Source organism: Rhamphochromis longiceps, linkage group LG15 (assembly GCF_057381845.1).
Source record: "Rhamphochromis longiceps isolate RC_006_pf linkage group LG15, R_longiceps_female_GT1.1, whole genome shotgun sequence".
In the NCBI taxonomy this organism is placed as follows: domain Eukaryota; kingdom Metazoa; phylum Chordata; class Actinopteri; order Cichliformes; family Cichlidae; genus Rhamphochromis; species Rhamphochromis longiceps.
Window position 1 is genome coordinate 23,726,888 of NC_140571.1, and position 21,091 is coordinate 23,747,978.

Below are 21,091 nucleotides of genomic sequence, written 5' to 3' on the forward strand. Positions count from 1 at the left end.
CGGCAACCTTCCGATTACAAGGCGAACTCCCAACTCTTGAGCCACGATCGCCCGTAATGAGAGATACAGCACACATTATTTTAAAATTTCAACCAAATATGAGACACAAACTGGTAAAAACGTAATTAATTTGCTGGTAAAATATCTCTTTCATTTTTGACAACAGCAGCATCTGGGAAACAGTCTTTTTTCACTGTTTAGAGATGGTGATGAAGACTCTTTGCAGCGTGATGATTGCTCAGCATAACTGCAACAGTATTATATGGCTCTTCACTGAGTTTAGAAATAGTACCATTCTTTGGACATGGGCAGACTGACAAAGGAGCTGAAACTAAATCAGACAGACAGTGTGTTAAAGCAAACTGTGGTCTGGTTACAAAGAAGGTTACACATCAAGATGTTTGTCAGGACAACTACAGACAGTTCATGTCAGGAAGACAACAAGAAACAGACTCCCATGTACATCTTTCTATTGTTTACATCTTAATGTTGTCACCTCAAAATCAAACATGAAAAGTCTACTTTAAATGTGCAGCTAATAAACTTTAAAATTTGAAAAAGAATAAATAAAATAAAAATTAAGAGCTTAAATATACAATACAATCTGATAACAATACAGCTGCTGCAGAAAAATCAGCAGTGTCACTGTGCATAAGAAGAAAAGTACTGTACAGTAGTTTACTCCTAAAAACACTGTATGGCTAAAACTAGAAAATGCCTGTGGCAAGTGTAGCTTATGTGAAGCCAGGAAGGAAATCCATGAAAAATGCAGAGATTTTAAGTCAACAGAATTCTTGGTATTACAGCTCTATCATTAAGACAAGGGGGGATCTGAGGAATTACAATTGTTATTGCATAAACTTAATTTTTAGATGTGCATATGACAGCTGTGGTAGTGTTTAAGAGTGTGAGAGTAAAGAATATTTTAAAAAAAATACAATTCAAATGTAGACTTTATGAAAATTTGATGAAAGGTAAGTACAAATGGGTGTATTGTTTTAGAATGATATATTAATTACTTGCTCTGTTTGTGTTTTCTTTTCCAATGCTGCCTGTCTTTTTGTACAAGAACACTGAATGTTCTTGAATAAAAATATCTATTTTGGACTTGTTCCCAGTTTTCTGTGCCCTGCGTCTGGGTCCTCACCCCTGTGAAACTGCTAAAAATACTTCAGAAAATGAAATGAGAGAGTCAATGCCTGCTTCAGAACCTTGTTTGGTAAATATTAAAACACAATTACAGTCAATGAGACTTGATTCGATCCTTCAGTTTTACAACACTCCACAGTCACAGACATTTCAAGCATTCAAACTGTCATCTTTATAATCAAAACATCTAAATAAGAGCAGAACAACTCAGAGTTCAACCTCAGGGCAGCTCTAGAGGAACAGATGGACTTCAGTGTCTCGCTCAAGGGAGCAGGGGTGAGAGTTATTTCAGCAGGGTAAAGCATCATTTACCTAAATGTCCAAATGTCTCACTTAAATTAAAATCTACTTTTCTCACTGTTAGACCAATGCAGTTACATCTGTTAAAGCAAGGAAGTCAAATATAATTAAATTATTGAGATATTCTCAAAATTAAGAAAGAATCTGATCACAGTTTTCTATCCATTTCCTGTCCTGTTAGTGTTTGGGATTTTTTTGTTTGTTTGTTTTCTAGTATAATTTATGGTATTCTGGGGTATGTCACACTAGTAAAGCATCCACTTCTTGAGAGAATTGTTCTGTATATGCTTACAAATGCAACATTCAGCACTTGAAATTAAAAATACATGTGTGTCTCAATTTATGTTTATAGAACGGACAATATACATACACTACAAAAAACCCAAGAAAATCACATCTAATTTTTTTTTTTTGACAAATAATGTCTACCTGAATCCTTGGAATGATGGGAAATACAAGATTTTAAGGCAGTTTCACCACTGATCTCAAAGTTGTGGCGCGAGCAAATAACAACTTTCTGTGTCAAGCTGATTCGACTTGCATGTCAAAAAGCTCTACTGTAACTGCAATTTGGCCCTACTCTCTTCAAATCACAGTGTGCATACTGTGTCAAAAGCTGTGGATGAAGTCGTGTTTCACATTTTGATCACTGATAAAAAGGTGTCACAGGTTTTCACTGGATGCACCTGTAGATGAAGGAGGAAATTAATAGGAAACTCGAGATTTTGATTTAACAGCTCCATCATCCTTTTTTTTTGTTTGTTTGTTTTACAGATCTCGTCAAAGAAGCAGATCCAATGTGAACTATATCTGTTTCCTCCAGAATATTATCCAGAGTATTTGGATGATCTATCTTTAAAGTCATGTTGCTATTGCAGAATGTGTTTTTCATTGTTTCATAGCAACACTTGCACCAGTGGTTACTGTGTTTTGTGTTTATGTTAACAGAGAGCTGCAAAAGTAAATTCAAATAGTGTCCCGTGAGAAATAACACAAATGCTCATCTTAAATTTACTTTCCTCCATAAAAGTAACAAAGTGTCACTGACTGGTGATTTAACCCAGTATTCCTGTATCATAACTTTTAGTTTCTTTTTCTGGACCCCCTTATATAACACAATTGTAGAGTAACACATTCTAAAAATCTCTGTTTCCCCATCTTCTATCACTTAGTTAAACAAATTGTAGTCCTTTTATTTTTAACAACGTAACAGCAATTAGCTACAAGCTAATTCTTTCTTGTTTTTCTTTTCTTTCTGTATTGTGCTGTATTATTCTCTTCTTGGTGTTATTTTTGCTCAATTAAATTACCTGAACTGGACCTTGCTTTTAATATTTAAACATTAAGCAAAATCATCATCCTTTAAAAGCCAAATGAAGCCACGAGGGCTAACAGTGATGCACAGCTGCCTATTTTTTTGTTGGCAAGTAGTTGCAGACTATTAGTGTAGTTATATTAATAAAATACTGTTGTACTTATTTATGTGTTTATTCCTTGCCCATATTGCACTTGGCAAGCTGAACAACTTGAGCAAGGGTCCAAACAGAGTCAGGAGTCCCACACTTTTAAAATAAATTATATCTCCTAAAAACAATCAGGTTGTCCTTGTGTAGCTTTCATACACATGAAATGCAATATGAGAGCCTTTTAGGTTGATCAGAGACAGAAGCCGCTTCAGAGCTGAGCCTCTGCTTCACCAATGACATATAGTTAATGTGGATATCTGTGCCAAAGGTTTCAGACAGACGCCATCCGTAGGTGTTTATTTTAAGATTAGTGCATTCCCAGGCCCCATTTGGCTCAAGACCAAATGTACTAACCACAGACAAAAAAAACCTGCTACTGTTTCCATCTTTGCTAAAGTTTATGTGTGTTTACACTACGTGTCTGCCAAGGAGACTTAATAAAAAAAGTTTTACTGATGCAGTTTTCTGGTTGAATATTCTCTGCTCACTGTCTCCTAATGCTTTATTCATTTTATGTGGGTTTCAGTAAACTGAATTAAAAAACTTGGATGGGTGGGTTCAGGTGGTGAATGGCTGGGACTGGTTAGCCACCACCATTTTGTCCGTCTGTATCTGGAAGTCCCACAGGATCTTAGCTCGGTCATTCTCCACCACCCTTGGGGGCATCTCCCATTTTGACCTCGGGACTTCCAGGTTATACTCGGCACAGATGTTCCTGTACACTATGCCGGCCACTTGATTATGGCGTTCCATGTATGCCTTGCCTGCTAGCATCTTGCACCCTGCTGTTATGTGCTGGATTGTCTCTGGAGCATCTTTACACAGCCTGCACCTGGGGTCTTGCCTGGTGTGATAGACCCCAGCCTCTATGGATCTTGTGCTCAGAGCTTGTTCCTGTGCTGCCATGATTAGTGCCTCTGTGCTGTCTTTCAGTCCAGCTTTGTCCAGCCACTGGTAGGATTTCTGGATATCAGCCACCTCCTCTATCTGTCGGTGGTACATACCGTGCATGGGCCTGTCCTTCCATGATGCTTCCTCGCCTTCCGCCACTTTCTTGGGTTTCTGCTGCCTGAGGTATTCACTGAGCACTCGGTCAGTGGGGGCCATCTTCCCAATGTATTCTTGGATGTTCCTTGTCTTATCCTGGACTGTAGTGCTGACACTCACCAGTCCCCGGCCCCCTTCCTTCCGCTTAGCGTACAGCCTCAGGGTGCTGGACTTGGGGTGAAACCCTCCATGCATGGTAAGGAGCTTTCTTGTCTTGATGTCAGTGGCTTCTATCTCCTCCTTTGGCCAGCCTATTACCCCAGCAGGGTACCTGATCACGGGCAGGGCGTAGGTGTTGATAGCCCAGATCTTGTTCTTACCGTTCAGCTGACTCCTCAGGACTTGCCTGACCCTCTGCAGGTACTTGGTGGTTGCAGCTTTCCTAGCGGCCTCTTCATGGTTCCCATTTGCCTGCGGGATCCCCAGGTACTTGTAACTGTCCTCTATGTCTGCAATGTTGCCTTCTGGTAGTTTTATCCCCTCTTTTCTGGCTACCTTCCCTCTCTTTGTTAACATCCGACTACACTTCAGAATTTTATATATATATATATATATATATATATATATATTCAGCTGGAGCTTACTTCCTGTTAAAAGATAGTTTTTCTTTCCCAAGTTCTTGCTCATAGAGGGGTGTTATGTGACGACTGTTGTGAATGGCACTACGTAAATTAAAGTGATCTTTTATGCTGCATTTATTTTAAACAGCACTGAAGGATAGCTATTTCACTTTTCCCTCTAACTGAAAATTATTATTAGTTACGTTTGAACTCAAAGATGTAACATCAATGTGCAACACCTGGGTTAGTTGATCTTGAGATAACTTAAATATTGAGACTATTGATGGCACTCTAGTGCAGATGGAAAATATCAAACGCCTGTCAGCAGCTGGTTTGTTTAGTAGAACTAAGAGAAAGATACAACTACACTGTCAATGACTTACCAAGCATTTAAAGAAATATCATCCTATTACATTTTTTCTGTATACACTGTGTTTTTATTACTGTTTCTGTTTTATTTTTGGTTATGTTGCATAGTGTTCCATATCTTCATAATAATATGTTGTGTCATTTTGAGACATTTAATATTCTAAATTTGCCACTTTGTGAGGACAATTTTCATATCCTGGTGATTTCTCTGAATTTTTTGCCCTTTTCTGTCTAAAATAGTCAAATAATTTAGTGTTGACATTTTATTCTTAACCCCACGTAAAAGTCGTTTGTCTGTCAGCTCCCTGGTATCTCTGGGCCAAGAATGCGGAGTAATATACTTGGGAGCTGCGGAGCATCACTTAACATTCCCTGTGCAGAGCTATGCTGTGTAACCTAACAACCACACAGGGGAAACAAACAGAACTAAAAGGCGACACTGATTAATGCAGAAGAGCTAACTTTGCTAGGATATCAGATTAACCAGATTTCCAAACCAGAGGCTGCCCGTAGAACGTGTGCAATAAAAACTTTCTTTAATGCTCTCTTGGTTTTTAAAAGTGTAACTAGAGCCTTGGGCTGATGCTGGTACTATATTGAGAAATTTGAGTGGCAGCAGTGCATTCAGCAGATGTTCTCTGGAAATGATGATAATGTAAAAAGCAATGTGATAATTTGGCCGAGGCTTTTTTTTTTTTTTTTTTTTGAAAAAGCTTTTACAGGATATGCAGAGGCATAAATGTACATTTTTGTCTGGTGGGTTGCGAGCTGCATGATGTCACCCCGAGGGCGGAGTTATACAATTGAAAGAGAAGAAGCAGAGGGTGGATGTGAGGCGCAGTCTCATCACAGTCACCGCCGCCGTCAGCATCATCTGAGGTGTGTCTGCGCCGCCGGAGCTGCAGACAGACAGAAAGGACCAACAGAAAAAGATCCTGTTCCTCTCTTTACACCGACCATGGCGTCAAAATGTCCAAAATGCGAGAAAACGGTGTATTTCGGTGAGTGAACAGCCGCTGCAGAGGCCGCCCAGCATCATGATTCTAACAGATGCGATGACCGCTGGGTGGGAGTGTTATAGTCAACCGGGGGGTGGTTATAATATGAAAGACTGACAGTGCAGTATTCTTTAAATCGACTTTTACTTATAATCGATAACGTGTTTTCTCGGATACAACATAATGAGAATTTGCGGATACATCACTGATTTTAGAGCTCTACAGAAGATTTGCACCCATTGATCAAAATGGGCATTGTTTTGTTATAAATAGGCTTATCGAGTCTCCCACACACAGAGAGACATAACTATTTAAGACACTCATTCATCCTGTTGGATGATTTTTATTATGTGTTAGGTGGAAACAATGATTAGAATCGTGAATGGTGGATTTTTGAATTCATTTACACATATGAATTATTTATTGGTAGTACATTAAAAATGCATTCACACTAAATCACTCATTATTTCCTTTACCATTTGCACAGAACAAAGAGATTTTTAACTGGAATCCTTTGAGGTTTTGTGTGATGTTATCTTGTGGGCAAACTAACTAATAGAGTCTGTCTTTATATTCATCGATCACATTCTTGCATCCTTTTTATTGGACCACACATTTACCGTGTTGTCTATCTTTGTTGGGGTAATAACAGCTGATCAGTCAAGCCAGTATTAGTCAAACTAATTATATACAAGTGTCACAACATAATCTCCACATCAGTGATATTTATATTTACAGTGTGAAAATGTTACTGTCGTGTCACTGAGTCAAAGTACTTTAAAATATACAGTATGAATATTATTTGTCTTTATACAGTGGCATATAAAGACAAAGTGACAGAGGATGCCTTATACAGTGGCATCCTCTGTCACTGTATGGGGCATAATTTCACCCACGTAAAGGCATGTAAATTTATTTATTTATCTATTTTAACCTGTCAAATTTGATTTAAAGCTTGAAAGTCTTTTACAGAATATATCAAAATAAGCATGTAACTACATTACAATACAAAACTCTGGGTCCTAAAAGCAGTCCAACAGAATGTCAGAGAAATTCACAGCTGAGTACCACGGACACGTTGCCAGATTGGATGTGAAATCAAAGTGACAGTTTTTCTCTAAAACTGATCCAAAAATTCCCCAGATGGTGAATCTCAGAGTCCAACAGACAACTGGTCCATATCGACACAACCCATATCAGGCAGTGATGGGTTCACTATCTTTGGATAAGATTACAGGGAGCCATTAACAGACCTGTAGTCATAGCCTCAGCTGTGTTTTCTGACAGCTTGTGAAAAATCCTTTTTATGTTGGCTTTTAGAAGCAGGTAGGATGAGTTTAAGCGTGTTAATCCCTGGTTACTGGATACTATATTCACTTGATAGTAGACAATACTGTCAAATAGGGTGAGGTACTATGATACTAAGGAGTTAATTTAACATCTATTTTTAGCTTCTTCTTTTTTCCATTTTGGTGCAATGCCATATGGCATGGTAAATAATTGATTGATTTGCCAATTCGTTTTATGGATCAATATTCTTTTTGTTCTTTCCCCTTCCCCATTTCTCTGGAAAACAACAGCAAAACCACACCCTGCAGGCTCAGTCAAACTGCTGCTCTCTCTCTCTCTCTTTTGAAACTCTGCAGGAAATTAGAAGCTTTAAAAAAAAAAAAACGAGGTTCTGCAAAAATGTATTCCTCCTAGAAGTGGATACTGTTGTTTTGCAGGGGATTTTATTACAGTAGAGATAGTTTAGCCTTTAGGATTTCTGGATGCAAAGTTCTCGATAGCCATAAAGAAGATGATGCTCGAGACACGGAGTCTATAATGTGATTTTTAAATAATAAACTGAGCTAATGTGATTTCTTCAGTAAATTCAGTTCCTTGAGTAAGAACCCAGAAGAAAACCAATGTTATGCTGTGCAGACTGGAGCCCTTCACCATCCAGGCATATTTCTGTGTGTCGGTGTGACTTACTGTCAGATATCACACTGACAGGGAGGCCAGGCATTGAGTCTAAACAGGAAGTGTCATGTTGTATCAGTCTCAGGGTATCAGCTGAGATATTTTGGGAGGAGGACAAACAGATAAGCAACTGTCAGTGAATTTCTCGCTCCCTCTGTCCATCCTCCTGTCTTTTAGACAGTCTTAAAAAGGGGGTTATGATGTTTTTCTTTTGACTGAACAGAGTAATATTTGTTTTCCCTCTTGACTCACACTGTATGTATTTTTCCCTTGCAGTCACATAAATAACTGGGTAGAAAAAAAAACAGTTCAGTCATGACCGCTGTAGTCCACAGAAGACAGCTCTTTCCATCTATGATAATTTGGTGGTACAGTGTGGTACAGCTCTGTCCTACCATAATGTGCAGAAATTAAAAGTTGGTGGTGGAAAGAGCAACAGCAAGACCCCCTGTACAGAGCAGAGCAGGTATCACATGACCATGGATAATACCTTAATAAGGAGCAGCATGAACGGGAAGAGCATGGGTGGAAGTGGGTTGCAAAGTGACTTGGACAACAGAGTAATTTGAACACACTGTACTATGTGTTATGTTTGCAGCAGGTGTCATTAAGGTGCACTCTAGTTTCTGTGATTTCCAACTTGTATTTGTGTCCATTATGCTAAAAGGGATTGCATTCATTTCCAATTCAGTATTTTCATTAAAGGGCTCAATCAAAGTGGCTGTGCTGGATTCAAAGTTGAAAATGATTGTTAACTATCTTATTCTTGGCCTCGGTGAAGTCCTTCACTCCATCCTCCATGTGAAACAAGTTGTTTTAGTTCTTCTCTCTTTATGCCAACTTTTTCTGAGTGGTGTTAGACATGTCACACATATATGTGTGAAAGTTACTGCAGTTTTTGCTTTGTGTGTATGAGTTCCACCTTCGTTAAACACAGTTTTAATGTTAAAGGACTAGTTGGTTGTCAGTTTTGTGGGTTTTTGATATGGTATATATTCACTACTCTGTGGTTTTAAGCATTAAGACTGGAAACAGAGGAAAACCTCCAAAAGTCCCTGCTGTGCTAACATTATCCAAAGATCATCCATTATCCAGACAGGAAAGAGATCAGTTGTTTGATCGACCTCGCCAAATTTTAAAAAAGATATTTTTTAAGACTTCACATTTAGATTTACCTTCAGATTAAGGTAACTTTAGTATGTGAAGGGATGGAAGAACAGACAGTAGCTCTATTAAAAAAAAGGAATAAATAAGAAAAATGGAAATGTCTGAGTCACCACACTGCCCTTTAGAAAGCAGTGGAAAGAATGTGCTTCAGGCTGATATGAACTCATAAGTGCCCATTAAATGTCGTCTGTCACTTCGACCGTCACTCGGCTGTTATAATTCAGAATACATTAGTGCTTATGTTGTGTATTCAGGTTGTGTCAGAAAATATAATTGCTACTGTACTTCACATGCTGACACACACCCCCACAAAAACCTTAATAACAGTGCATATAATTTCTTCCAAAGGTTGCTGGACCCATATGTGAAGGTTGATTTCATGGCAAAAATAGCTACTTTTTGTATCAAAATAACCTTTTTTTTTTAGGACAAAATGTTTCTTTTTCCCATAGAAAAGATGGGTTCTGTTCAAAGCAGCAGCAAAAGGATCCTGCCTGTGGAGGAGTGTTTGCATTGGTGCACAAATAAAGCACAAAAAGAAAGAGAAAAAAAACGTTTTCCCCTTTCTCTGCATTCAGTGGCAGCGCTCTTTTCTAAGCACTAAAGCACTGACCCATAGAGGATGGCTCTTTCTCAACAGTCACTGCATTTATTTTGTAAAAGTATGACTCAGACTTCATTGAGTGCACTTATAATCAGATTTTATTAACATATTCCCTCTGTCAAGAATGCCATGTGATTGGTACTGTATGATTTGTTAGTTTGTTTATTAGTTTTCAGGATTACTCAAAAGGTTATACACAGATTTGAATTCAAACTTTACCAGAGTTATAAACTGATCCAACTTAAAAGTAAGTAATATTTGTTAGTGTGTTAGTGGGGGCAGAACTGTAGTGCCGCGGTCAGAGCTTCACACCAAGAAGGTCCTGGGTTTGAATCCAGCCTTCTGAGTAGAGATTGCATATTTCTTTTCCTTTGTGGGTCTTCTGGTTGCAGTGGGTTCTTCCCAAAATTCAAATAATCTAAATTGTTTATAGCGTCCCCGCCCACTCACACACACACACACACACACACACACTACCAATGAATTATTGCAAACTAGTCCAGATATCGTTTTGGATCCAAAGACTTATATATGCATGCTGTGACGAACTTGTGACTTCATTAACTTCATTATATTATAAGAAATTCCAGGACTAAGTCCATTTATTTTATGTTTCATAAACCAAAAGCACGATATAACATCAAACGATCTTTGTCTCTTCCTGTCCCACAGCGGAGAAAGTGTCATCTTTAGGGAAAGACTGGCACAAGTTCTGTCTAAAATGTGAGCGCTGCAACAAAACTCTGAATCCGGGAGGCCATGCTGAGGTAACAGGATGTGAAGAGTGTATATGCTTCATTTTCCTTAAGCAGTTATGATTTGTTTTTGTTTTATGAAGTGCAAATATTTCATGTTCAAAGGTTATGTTGGTAGGCTACATTGCATCAACATAATAAACCGTGACTGTGAACAATAATGTCCCATGCACTGTGAGGCTGTAAGCCTGGTTTGATGGTAAAATACAGACTTTTTGAAATCAACCAAAAAACCTGATCATTTAACATCAGCAGAAAGTAGCTGGATTTTTTGGACAGTTACTGTGCTGTCTTTGAAAACACGTATGTACTGTGCAGGAAAGTCAGTACCTGTGTATCTTCAGTGCATCACTCCTCTGAGAAACCTGGAAGCACCTGTACTTTACTAAGGAGTTTAACATTGTCTGACATTGTTGTAGAGAACCATAAACCAGAAGGCGTAAATCTCAGAGACAACAGGGTTTCACACATCTTAGTGCTTTGATGAGATGGCAGTTTCAACTGTTGATTAAAGAAAATAGACTTGAATCGTGGTTATGTGCATGTAGTGCAAGTTATATGAAAATGAGTATGCTTAGCCTAATCATGTTTAAATAAGCTCGAAGATTTGTACTCTGTGTCCCCCTTTAATCATTGTTATAATGCATTTATATTCACATATGACAGCTCATCATCATTCACAATGCATGATGTTCTTCAGTCTGTTCAGAACAAACTCGGTACAAAATTAGCTGTACATAAAATTAACAGCTCAGCAGCCTGTTATTTAAAACTCATCAGACTTATCAGATTAAACTGTTTGTGGCTCTTGCTGTGTTTTAATTAGATTTTAAGAAGGAAGGGATGTACTGAAAATCACAGATGAGCTGACAATGGTATTCATTGTACGCTGCTAAAATGCATTGATTTAGTCAGTGAGAGCAACTTTATTGTCCATTATCTCCGTATTTTCTTCACAGTGCTTCATTTTGGCCTTTATTGTTCAAGTTCAAGGTTCTTTATTTGTCACATGCATAGTTATACAAGTATAACACACAGTGAAATGTAGCCTGACACGCTCCTCGACATGTGCAAAAATGGGGGGGGGAGGGAGTGTAGAGGAAGAACATTATATATATATATATATATATACATATAGTATGTACACTGGGTGAATGTGCAGTAGTAGTAGTAGTAGTTGTGCGCATTTGTCTGCTTTCAGAATGGTTTTATTGTTAGTCTTCAGTTTTTTTGGTCTTGTCATGTGAACCACTTTGACATGCATATTTGCTTGAAAGGTTCAATTGAGTTTAGCTGAAAAACACATCCTGTGGGAATGTACATTCCTGGGATGACTGAAAAAACTCCACAGAGTATTTATATAAACGATGACAGTGTCTAGATGACCAGGAGCATTACTTTTACTGAATCAGTGAGGCTTATTTTATGTCTAAAAACAAAAGTGAGATAAGGGCTTTTATTACCATAAAAATAAATGGTTAGACAAAGTCAAATGCCTTCAAATGCAGTCCAAGTTTGGAGGATTATGTGAATCCACACAGACTGAAAACAACAGTTTATATAACTGCCGTTTTTTTTTTTTCTTTTTTCCGTCTGGTTCATGATATTAACAGTTACAGGTATAGCTTCAGTCCATTTGTATCTGCTTGATATTTTTTTTATTAGTATTTAAGGTCAACTGGAATCACAATTTCCCTGAGGGAACCTCCCCAGGGGTTAATAAAGTTCTATTCTATTCTATGTGTTAAGAAATGGATGTTTCCTCTGTCTGTCCCCTTTACACTGTGCAGCATGATGGAAAGCCTTATTGCCACAAGCCATGCTACGCCACCCTCTTTGGACCAAAAGGTGGGGTTTCTCCCTGATGTGCAAATACAGACGATGAACACAGATTCATAAAACTTAGATTTATGAATTCTACCATTTGATGTTTTTAGGTGTAAACATCGGTGGAGCTGGATCCTACGTGTACGACAATCCTGTCAATGAAGCCCCTGCAGCCGTTTCCTTGGAAACAAACGCCAAACCAGAGGAGGAGAAAAAAGCCCCCGCACGGGGACCAGTGAAGGGTGAGAAATATGTGGAGCAGAAATAGAAAAACTGTCATATGGAAGGAGGAGAAACTCAGTGCCTCTGTGGCAGGATACAGTTTAATTCAGGTTTGGAACAGCAAACTAAAGAACACAAAAGGAATAAATGAGCCCCAGATATGTTTTAGGGAAAGTGAGAATTAATGGAGAAAACTAAGGACAGAAATATGAAGAATCAAAACTAAAGTAAAAATATCAATTAGTGCCGTAATCCTACAGCAAAGTAATGCATTTACGGGCACTGACATGAATTCATTTTCGTTTTCATTTTCGTTTTCATTTATTTAATTTTACATGTTTTTATTATTATTATTGTGACATTTTTAAACATTTTATGTTTTCCTGTGTATTTTCCCAGACATATTTATTTCTGTAGCCATTATTATTATTTTTATTTTGATGGTCTACACGCATGTGTCTTTAATTATCTTTTTGATGGTTTGTTCAGAAAGTGGTGCAGTCCATGTTCCTGTTGGTGCAAAGGTGCTGATCTCACTACAGCAGATTGATCATTACATCTCAAACTAGAGAACTGAGGCAATCTCTAATGCTGCAAAAACTGGCAGGATTAAATTACCTTACTTCATACCTATAATTATTTAAAACAATATTGTTTTCAGTTAGTTTCTAGGCTTCTGGCTTTACGGTACAACTAAAATGATGTAAACCACAAATTCTATCTAATGGCGTTTATTTAAATCACTAAATATCTGATGTAGTTACTATTAAGTTTTTTTGTTTAATTCATTGTAACTTTTGCAGCTGCAAGCTTCTCATCTTTCTCTGGAGGCCCCAACATCTGCCCCAGATGCAACAAGACAGTGTATTTTGGTGAGCAGAATGCTGTTTCATATTTAAATTCTGCGACAAGCATGTATTTGTCCTACATTTCTACATAAGCATTGGAAACTGTCTGTTTTAGTCCTCTGCTCGGTGTAATGACTGTCTCTACCATGGTCCGTGTTTCTGTCTGTGCAGCTGAGAAGGTGTCATCTCTCGGGAAGAACTGGCACCGGCCTTGTCTGCGCTGTGAGAGATGCAATAAGACTCTGGCACCGGGCAGCCATGCAGAGGTGAGAGATGAGTCAGTTTGCAAAGCTGGAAATCAGAGTATTAGTAAAAATGTTAGTGTTTTTGATTAGATACACAGACAGTTACTCTAGTCATATTCAAAATGTATTCGTTTAATCAAGAAAGATCTCAGAGTGTGAAATCGTTGAACACAATTTTAATTTTCACAGAGATACACAACATCTTCGTCTTTTCTCTGTCATACAGTCATGTATTGTGTTTTCTTTACTGACTTAGATTATGTCACAAGATAGAAAATGACACATTATCACAAGCTCCAGCTACACATTATGATAAATCTCTGATCTCCATTTTTCAATTTATTATTATGCCAAAAATGTTTAGTGAGTTTCTCTTTTTTTTCAGGTTGTTTTTATGGCTCCAGATTATTTTAATTGTACTAACTTAACATCAGTGCTAGTGATGGCATTTTGCTGTTTTAAAATGCACACAATGAGACTGTAATTATATGTGTGTAACTGTGGGTCTAGTCAAGGCGTCATCATGGGTGAAAGACAGAGTCAGTTCCTAGATGTTCTACAGGTAGATTGTCAAAAATACACATATAGTATTTGAGTCACATAAGAAAATGTTTTCGTTAATTCAGCCAAAGAATCAATAAACTTCTAACATGGTGAGACATCAGTGTCTGTCTGTTCACCGACAGTTCACAAGAGTCACAAAATGATCCCCTAATGGCTTTACACCCAAAGCATTCTGAGGGTTAAGATCCCATTTGTCGTTTTATAATCAGTAAACGTGAGCCGTGATGGCTCATGAACCGGATGAGCCACTACATCACTGACATTCATCTTCATGTAATCATCTTTAATTTGTATAGCTGTAATTCAAAGGATTTAGTCTGTCAGGCTAAAGTAAAGGTGAGGTGTAACATCTCTGTGGCCACATCCCCATCCAGTTATTGTGCCCCAGACACGAGTTAAAAATAAGCTGAGCCTGTCTAGTGTTAAAATTCAATCCAGCCATCACATGATGAGATGTTGCTGAGGTGTAAAATGTGTTTGTTGCTGAATTTGATTGATGTCAGTTAATAGAAGCTGTTTATATTTAGCATATTGTGTTCTGGGGTTTTCAGCTGGTAGAAAAAAGAGAAAGCAGATAAATGTTGTAGTTGTTTCTATCTCATGTACACTGAATGTTGCTGAGAGTTAAGGTAGAATGAAACACTAAGTGAAAACATTTTCAAATATGGAAGAATTGAGAGGAATGGTTTTCTCTGTGTTTCAGCATGATGGGCAGCCTTACTGCCACAAACCATGCTATGCTGTACTGTTTGGACCAAAAGGTATGTAATCTGAGTATGGGAGGGGGGGACTGGGCTGCGAGGAAGGCTGGTGCTGGACTGTTTTTTAAAACAATGGCTCAAACCACTGTGTCCCACAAAAATCTGTAAAATATGTTAATTTAGTGACATAAATACATCTGAGGCAGTCGTATTAGTCAGCTTTCAGGGTAGAAATAAATACTCACTGTTTTATGACCTTGAAGGATCAGATTCAATGTGACCTATAATACCAATATCTATGTCGATGTGAAATGTATATGAAGAGAAAAAAAACTGTGTGAGGATTTAAAAAGTCTAGTAAATACTATAATTGACATGGACAGCTAGTTAGTCTTTATTATTTAGTCTACAAGGCTGGAAAACTTTGGAAAATCTTAAGCTGTGTCTGTGTTATCATACTCCAGCTCCATGTTATTATAGCAAAGAAGGATACAATTATATGGAGTCGATGTTTGTATTTTTCAGGAACCAATCCCAAAACCTTTGCAAAGTGAACCATAACCAGCCAAATGGTTATTTCGTGTTAATGTATGTTTTTTGAGTGAACAGACCCTTTAAATTTAAACGTCTGGTCTACCCTTCTCAGGCGTAAACACCGGAGGTGTCGGCAGCTACATCTACGACGATCCTGAAGCTGAAGCGCAGTCTTGAGCTCTGAAGCTGCTTCCAGCACGCAGACAGAGAAACGCCACCAGGACCCTCTGTGTCTCTATGATTTGCCTTCAGTGGTCATTGTGACAAATGATATGTACTACACTCACAGGGATGGAAACTTAGATGTTTATGTTGTATTTGTATATTGTTTATATATCTATTTTTTGTACCGAAACAGGCCTTTAATATGTCCTCCCATGTGACTTTCAGATTTGCCTTTGAGTTTCTTGGTTCTCTTTGCCAAATAATTATTAGCCTGTTACTATAGTGAATGAAGGCTCCTGTATTCTTTTCACTCTGGATTAGTAGATTTTTGACTTTTGTGCATTTAAAACATGTACTGTATGAAAACAAACAAACAAACAAAAAAAAGTACCAGCCCTCCAGTTTATAGTCAGTGTTTTTTGAACAAGTTTGTCTTGGTTCTATAAATACGAATGATAGCGTAGTGAAGATATACATTTTACAAAGGAGTGCATTTTAACGAATGCCATTAAGGTGATTTTGAGGGTTGCTGCAAACAAGAAATGATCTGCTGTTCTTCACATTTTATACAGTAAAAGTGTGTGATAGCAAACCTGAGTTCATTGTTACTGTGTTTCTGTTCCCAGCAAATATGGTGGTTGGGGCCTGTGTGAGTTTCAGATTTTATGGAAACCCACACAGCTCACAGTGGGAAGCCAACTGCAGACCCCTGTACTGGCATGAGAGGCAGGACAGATGGGCACCAGAGGGGCAACACATAGTGCGGGCTGCCCACACTAAGCAGAAAGGAGTCCACAGTACCGCTATGCAGTGTACTCACAGTATGCCCACGCTCTAGGTCTGGGCTGCCATACTGGGGACCATCCTTGGCCTCACAGTGTAAGGCCCACCTGTGCTCCCTGGTACATTACAACCAGCAAATGGTATGAAGTCTGAAAAAAAAACCCACTACTTTCTGCTGCTCTCTTGTTGCACCACATATTTCATTTTTACATGGATGTCCTTCTTGTCACAAACCCCAAGCATTTATATATTTTTCCAGTCTCAAATGGACATTTGGTTTGTCAGGTCAATGTTTGAACTACAACACCATGGAGGCTTTGAATCAGTCGCCTTCTTTCAGCTTCATTTTTCTGACAGTGTAATATAACATTTGGTTCCATCTCCTCCACACTAGTCACATCTCCCTGTATGGCGTTTCTTTAATTATTATTAATGTCCTAGCAAACATGTCTGCACAGCGCCACACTGGGCAGGTGTGGGTGAACTGTTTGCTGGATACACACACAGTCTATTACGAAACAGTCATGTCAAAGGGGAAACATGATTTAGTTGGTTAGCCTTTTATTCTATAAAGTGTTAAAAAGAATTTCAACCAAAATTTGAATTGTGTCTTCATGTTGCTTGTTATGTGTGACCAACAGCCAGAAATGCCATAAGAAAGGCAAGGCAAGTGTATTTATGTAGCACAATTCAACAACAAGGTGATTCAAGGTGCTTTACAGAGACATTAAAAAACAAAAACAAATAAAAAGCATGATTTAAAATTGAAAAAAGAAAAAAAGAAGGAACAGTAGATAAAATCAGTAGTTAAAATGTAAGTTTTGAAATTTAAGCTTAAAAGTATGGATTTGGTGTTTTATTCAAAAGCAGCTGAGAACAGGTGAGTCTTCAACCTGGTTTTAAATAAACTGACTGTTTCAGCTGATCTGAGGCTTTCTGGGAGTTTGTTCCAGATATAAGGAGCATGAAAGCTGAATGCAGCTTCTCCGTGTCTGGTTCTGACTCTGGGAACTGATAAAAAAAACGGATCCAGGAGGATCTGGGTCAGGAGGTCGCTGAAGTATTTTGGTCCTAAACCATTCAAAGCTTTATAGACCAGCATCAGAACTTTAAAGTCTATCCTCTGACGGACAGGCAGCCAGTGTAAAGACCTCAGAGCTGGACTGATGTGGTCCACTTTTTTGGTCTTAGTGAGGACTCGAGCAGCAGAGTTCTGAATGAGCTGTAGTTGTCTGACTGATTTTTTAGGTAGACCTGTAAAGGTGCTGTTACAGTAATCAAGCCTACTAAAGATGAATGCATGGACTAGTTTTTCCAGGTCCTGTTGAGACATCAGATCTTTTATCCTTGAAATATTCTTGAGGTGATAGTAAGATGACTGTGTTGTTTTAAGTTTAAAAAAACAGTCAAACTGCTTCCATCACTACACCCAAATTTCTCACCTGGTTTGTGGTTTTTAGGTGTATAGATTGAAGTTCTAAGGTGACCTGTAATCGTTTTTCTTTGGCACCAAAGACTATTACTTCAGTTTTGTTTTTGTTTAGCTGGAGAAAATTGTGGCACAACCAGTCATTAATTTCCTCAATGCATTTACCAAGAGCCTGTACAGGGCCTCGGTCTCCTGGTGACATTGTCTTTTAAAGCTTTGGATTGTGATGCCCCTGCTTACATTTATGATCTTTTAGAACCCCATGCTCCCTCTCACAGCCTGAGATCTTCTAATCAAAGGCTGTTGGTAGTCCCTCGAACATATTTTAAAACCAGAGGTGATAGATCTTTTAGAGCGGTGGCCCCCAGGTTGTGGAATGCTCTCCCTCCATCATTACATTGCCTTGATTGTATTTATTCTTTTAAAAAGCAGCTTAAGACTCATTTATTTAGATTGGCTTTTAATTAGATTTGTGCTGTGTGTTTTATTATTAATGTATTGTATGTATTTCTGTTTTATATTACTGTGAAGCACGTTGTGGTTTTTATCCTGTGAAAAGTGCTATATAAATAAACTGATTTGATTGTGATATATATTTGTGTGTCATCTGCATAGCTGTGATAGTTTATTTTGTTGTTGTTTATAATCTGTGCCAGTGGGAGCATGTAGATGTTAAACAGAAGGGGTCCCAAGATGGAACCTTGGGGAACTCCACATGTGATACTTGTCTGCTCAGATGTGAAGTTACCTATTGATACAAAGTATTTCCTGTTTTCTACGTATGTTTTGAACCAGTTTAGTACAGTTCCTGAAAGACCTGCCCAGTTCTCCAGTCGTTTGAGTAATATGTTGTGGTCAACTGTATCAAATGCTGCACTGAGATCCAGTAAAACTAAGACTGACATTTTTCCACTGTCTGTGTTCAGACATATGTCATTAAACACTTTGGTCAGAGCGGTTTCAGTGCTGTGGTTCTGTCTAAAACCTGACTGGAAGGCATCATAGCAGTTATTCTGTGTTAAGAAGTAATTAAGCTGTTGAGAAACTGCTTTTTCAATGATCTTACTTAAAAATGGGAGATTTGAGATCGGCCTGTAGTTGTTCATTTGTGTCTTGTCAAAATTGTCCTTTTTCAGTATAGGTTTAATTACAGCAGTTTTTAGTGGTTCTGGAAACACACCTGACATTAAAGAAAAGTCGACGATCTGTAACAGGTCTGACTCCAAAGTCTTTGAGGCCTTTTTGAAAAAACTTGTTGGCAGGACATCTAAACAGCAAGAGGAGGAGTTCAGTTAACCTAAGATGTCCTCCAGATCTTTACTGTTAATAGGGTGAAACTGTTTCATGGTGTTTAAACAGTTTTTCGGTGGACACAGTACATATCCTGAATCTGCTGTTGATGTACCAATTGCTTGTCTAATCTTTTGGATTTTGTCTGTGAAGATTTGGCAAAGTCATTGCAGGCCATGGTCGAATGAAGTTCAGCTGCCACTGACACAGGAGGGTTTGTTAGCCTGTCAACTGTAGCAAATAGGACCCGAGCATTATGACTGTTTTTGGTGATGATGTCAGAGAAGTAGGACCTCCTTGCACTCCTCAGTTGTAAATTATAATTGCGAAGTATCTCTTTATGATGTCATAGTGAACCTGGAGGTTTGTTTTTCTCCATCTGCGCTCAGCTTTCCTACACTCTCTTTTTTCTTTTTTCACCAGTGTGGAGTTTCTCCATGGAGACTTCTTCCTTCCAGAGAAAACCTTCACCTCAATGGGAGCAATAGTGTCCATAACATTTAACATTTTAGCATTGAAGCTATTGACGAGCTCATTGACTGAACCCCTGGACAGGTCAGGTGTTAATGGGAAGACCTGGTTAAAGATCTCACTACTGTCTTCAGTTATACACCGTTTTGTGATCACTGCTGTTGATATATTTGTGTGGGCTGAGATTTTACTTTCAAAGAAAACACAATAATGATCAGACAGGCCCACATCAGACACAGTAACCTTTGAAATGCTCAGGCCCTTGGAGATCAGTAGTTCAAGAGTGTGTCCTCTATTATGTGTGGCCTGTGTTACATGCTGAGTCAGCCCAAAGTGTTACTCTGGTCTTTAGTCCCTTTGTCCTGAGGGTTGTCCACATGAATGTTAAAATCCCCGACAATAATTACACAGTCGAAATCAACACAGATCACAGACAGCAGTTCACTGAGATCATTAAAAAAGTCTGTGCAGTATTTGGGAGGCCTGTAAACATTAAGAAACACAGCTTTGGATGGGGCCTTCAGCTGTGAAGCCACATATTCAAAAGACTGAAAACTTCCAGGAGATAGCTGCTTACATTGAAATGATTCATTAAATAGGACAGCAACCCCTCCTCCTCTCCTGCTCGCCCTGACCTCACTGATAAAACTGTAGTTAGGGGGGGGGTCATCTCGATGAGAACAGCTCCACTGTTATTTTGGTCCAACCAAGTTTCAGTTAAAAACATAAAATCAAGGCTGTGCTCAGTGATTAAATCATTAATTAAAAATGTTTTCCCAGCTAAAGATCTAACGTTTAATAAAGCCAACTTAAGTGTTTTAGAGGTATTACTTGTCCCCTCGTGTTTGGGAGCAGTCTGTGGCACACAAGGTATGTTTACTATATTTAAAGATCTTTTAGAGTGCAGATCTCTGTGTTTTGACCAGGCCACATGTCTCCTTCTGTCACCTAAAAGTACAGAACTTTTAAAACCTTCTAGTAAACAGGGTCCCAGCTTCTCCTGGGAAAAGTCACCACTGCCATAATCCTCGCAGCCCAGACCCTCCACACATCACACATCAGACTGTGGAGACAGAGCATGAAGGTGGTAAGGAGGAACTAAGGGGGCGGGGCTGGGCAATGTAACTTTGATTGCACTGTTGAGGGCGGGGCTTGGTGACAAACCTTTGGCCGCTCTGGTGGGGGGTTTATGGGGGACAAAAAGGGATTGGGCCGGGGGGTAGATCTAAGCCCAGCATTGACCCGCTCCATCATCTCTTCAGTGAATTTCAGGTGTGGGGAGGAGGGAGACAAGGAGGGGGAGGAGGGTGATGGCCTGTCAGGGGTTTGGGGGAAGGTCGTGGTCCCTGGTCCTGGTCGTTGGTGTTGTTGAGAGTTGGAAGCAAATAGGGACCCCTCTTCTTGCCTCTGATGTCTCTCCTTTCTGAAGCTCTTCCCGGGTGGGGGCAGATGAAGATCCTCGTCAAGGTTTCTGCTGGGCTTTGTCTGTTCTTGCATAGTGACAATGAACTCAGGTTTGCTATCACACAAGTGTCAAATCCTTGCAGTGCAATTACTGTAACTGACATTTTTTTTGTCTTAGCTGATTATTTGAGAACTAAAATGTTAGCTTTTAAAATTAAAAAGACCAAT

At 38.8% G+C, this 21,091-nt stretch overlaps 1 protein-coding gene across 1 annotated transcript; it reads left to right on the top strand.

Annotated features, from left to right (window-relative positions):
• Positions 1–5,699: 5,699 nt before the first annotated feature.
• Positions 5,700–18,289, top strand: LOC146652692 (cysteine-rich protein 2-like). The gene is made up of 8 exons (XM_085381958.1): positions 5,700–5,892; positions 10,298–10,392; positions 12,171–12,228; positions 12,318–12,449; positions 13,233–13,301; positions 13,449–13,543; positions 14,790–14,847; positions 15,434–18,289. The coding sequence occupies exons 1-8, from the start codon at positions 5,850–5,852 to the stop codon at positions 15,496–15,498; spliced, it is 615 nt and encodes a 204-aa protein (XP_085238084.1). The 5' UTR covers positions 5,700–5,849; the 3' UTR covers positions 15,499–18,289.
• Positions 18,290–21,091: the final 2,802 nt, after the last annotated feature.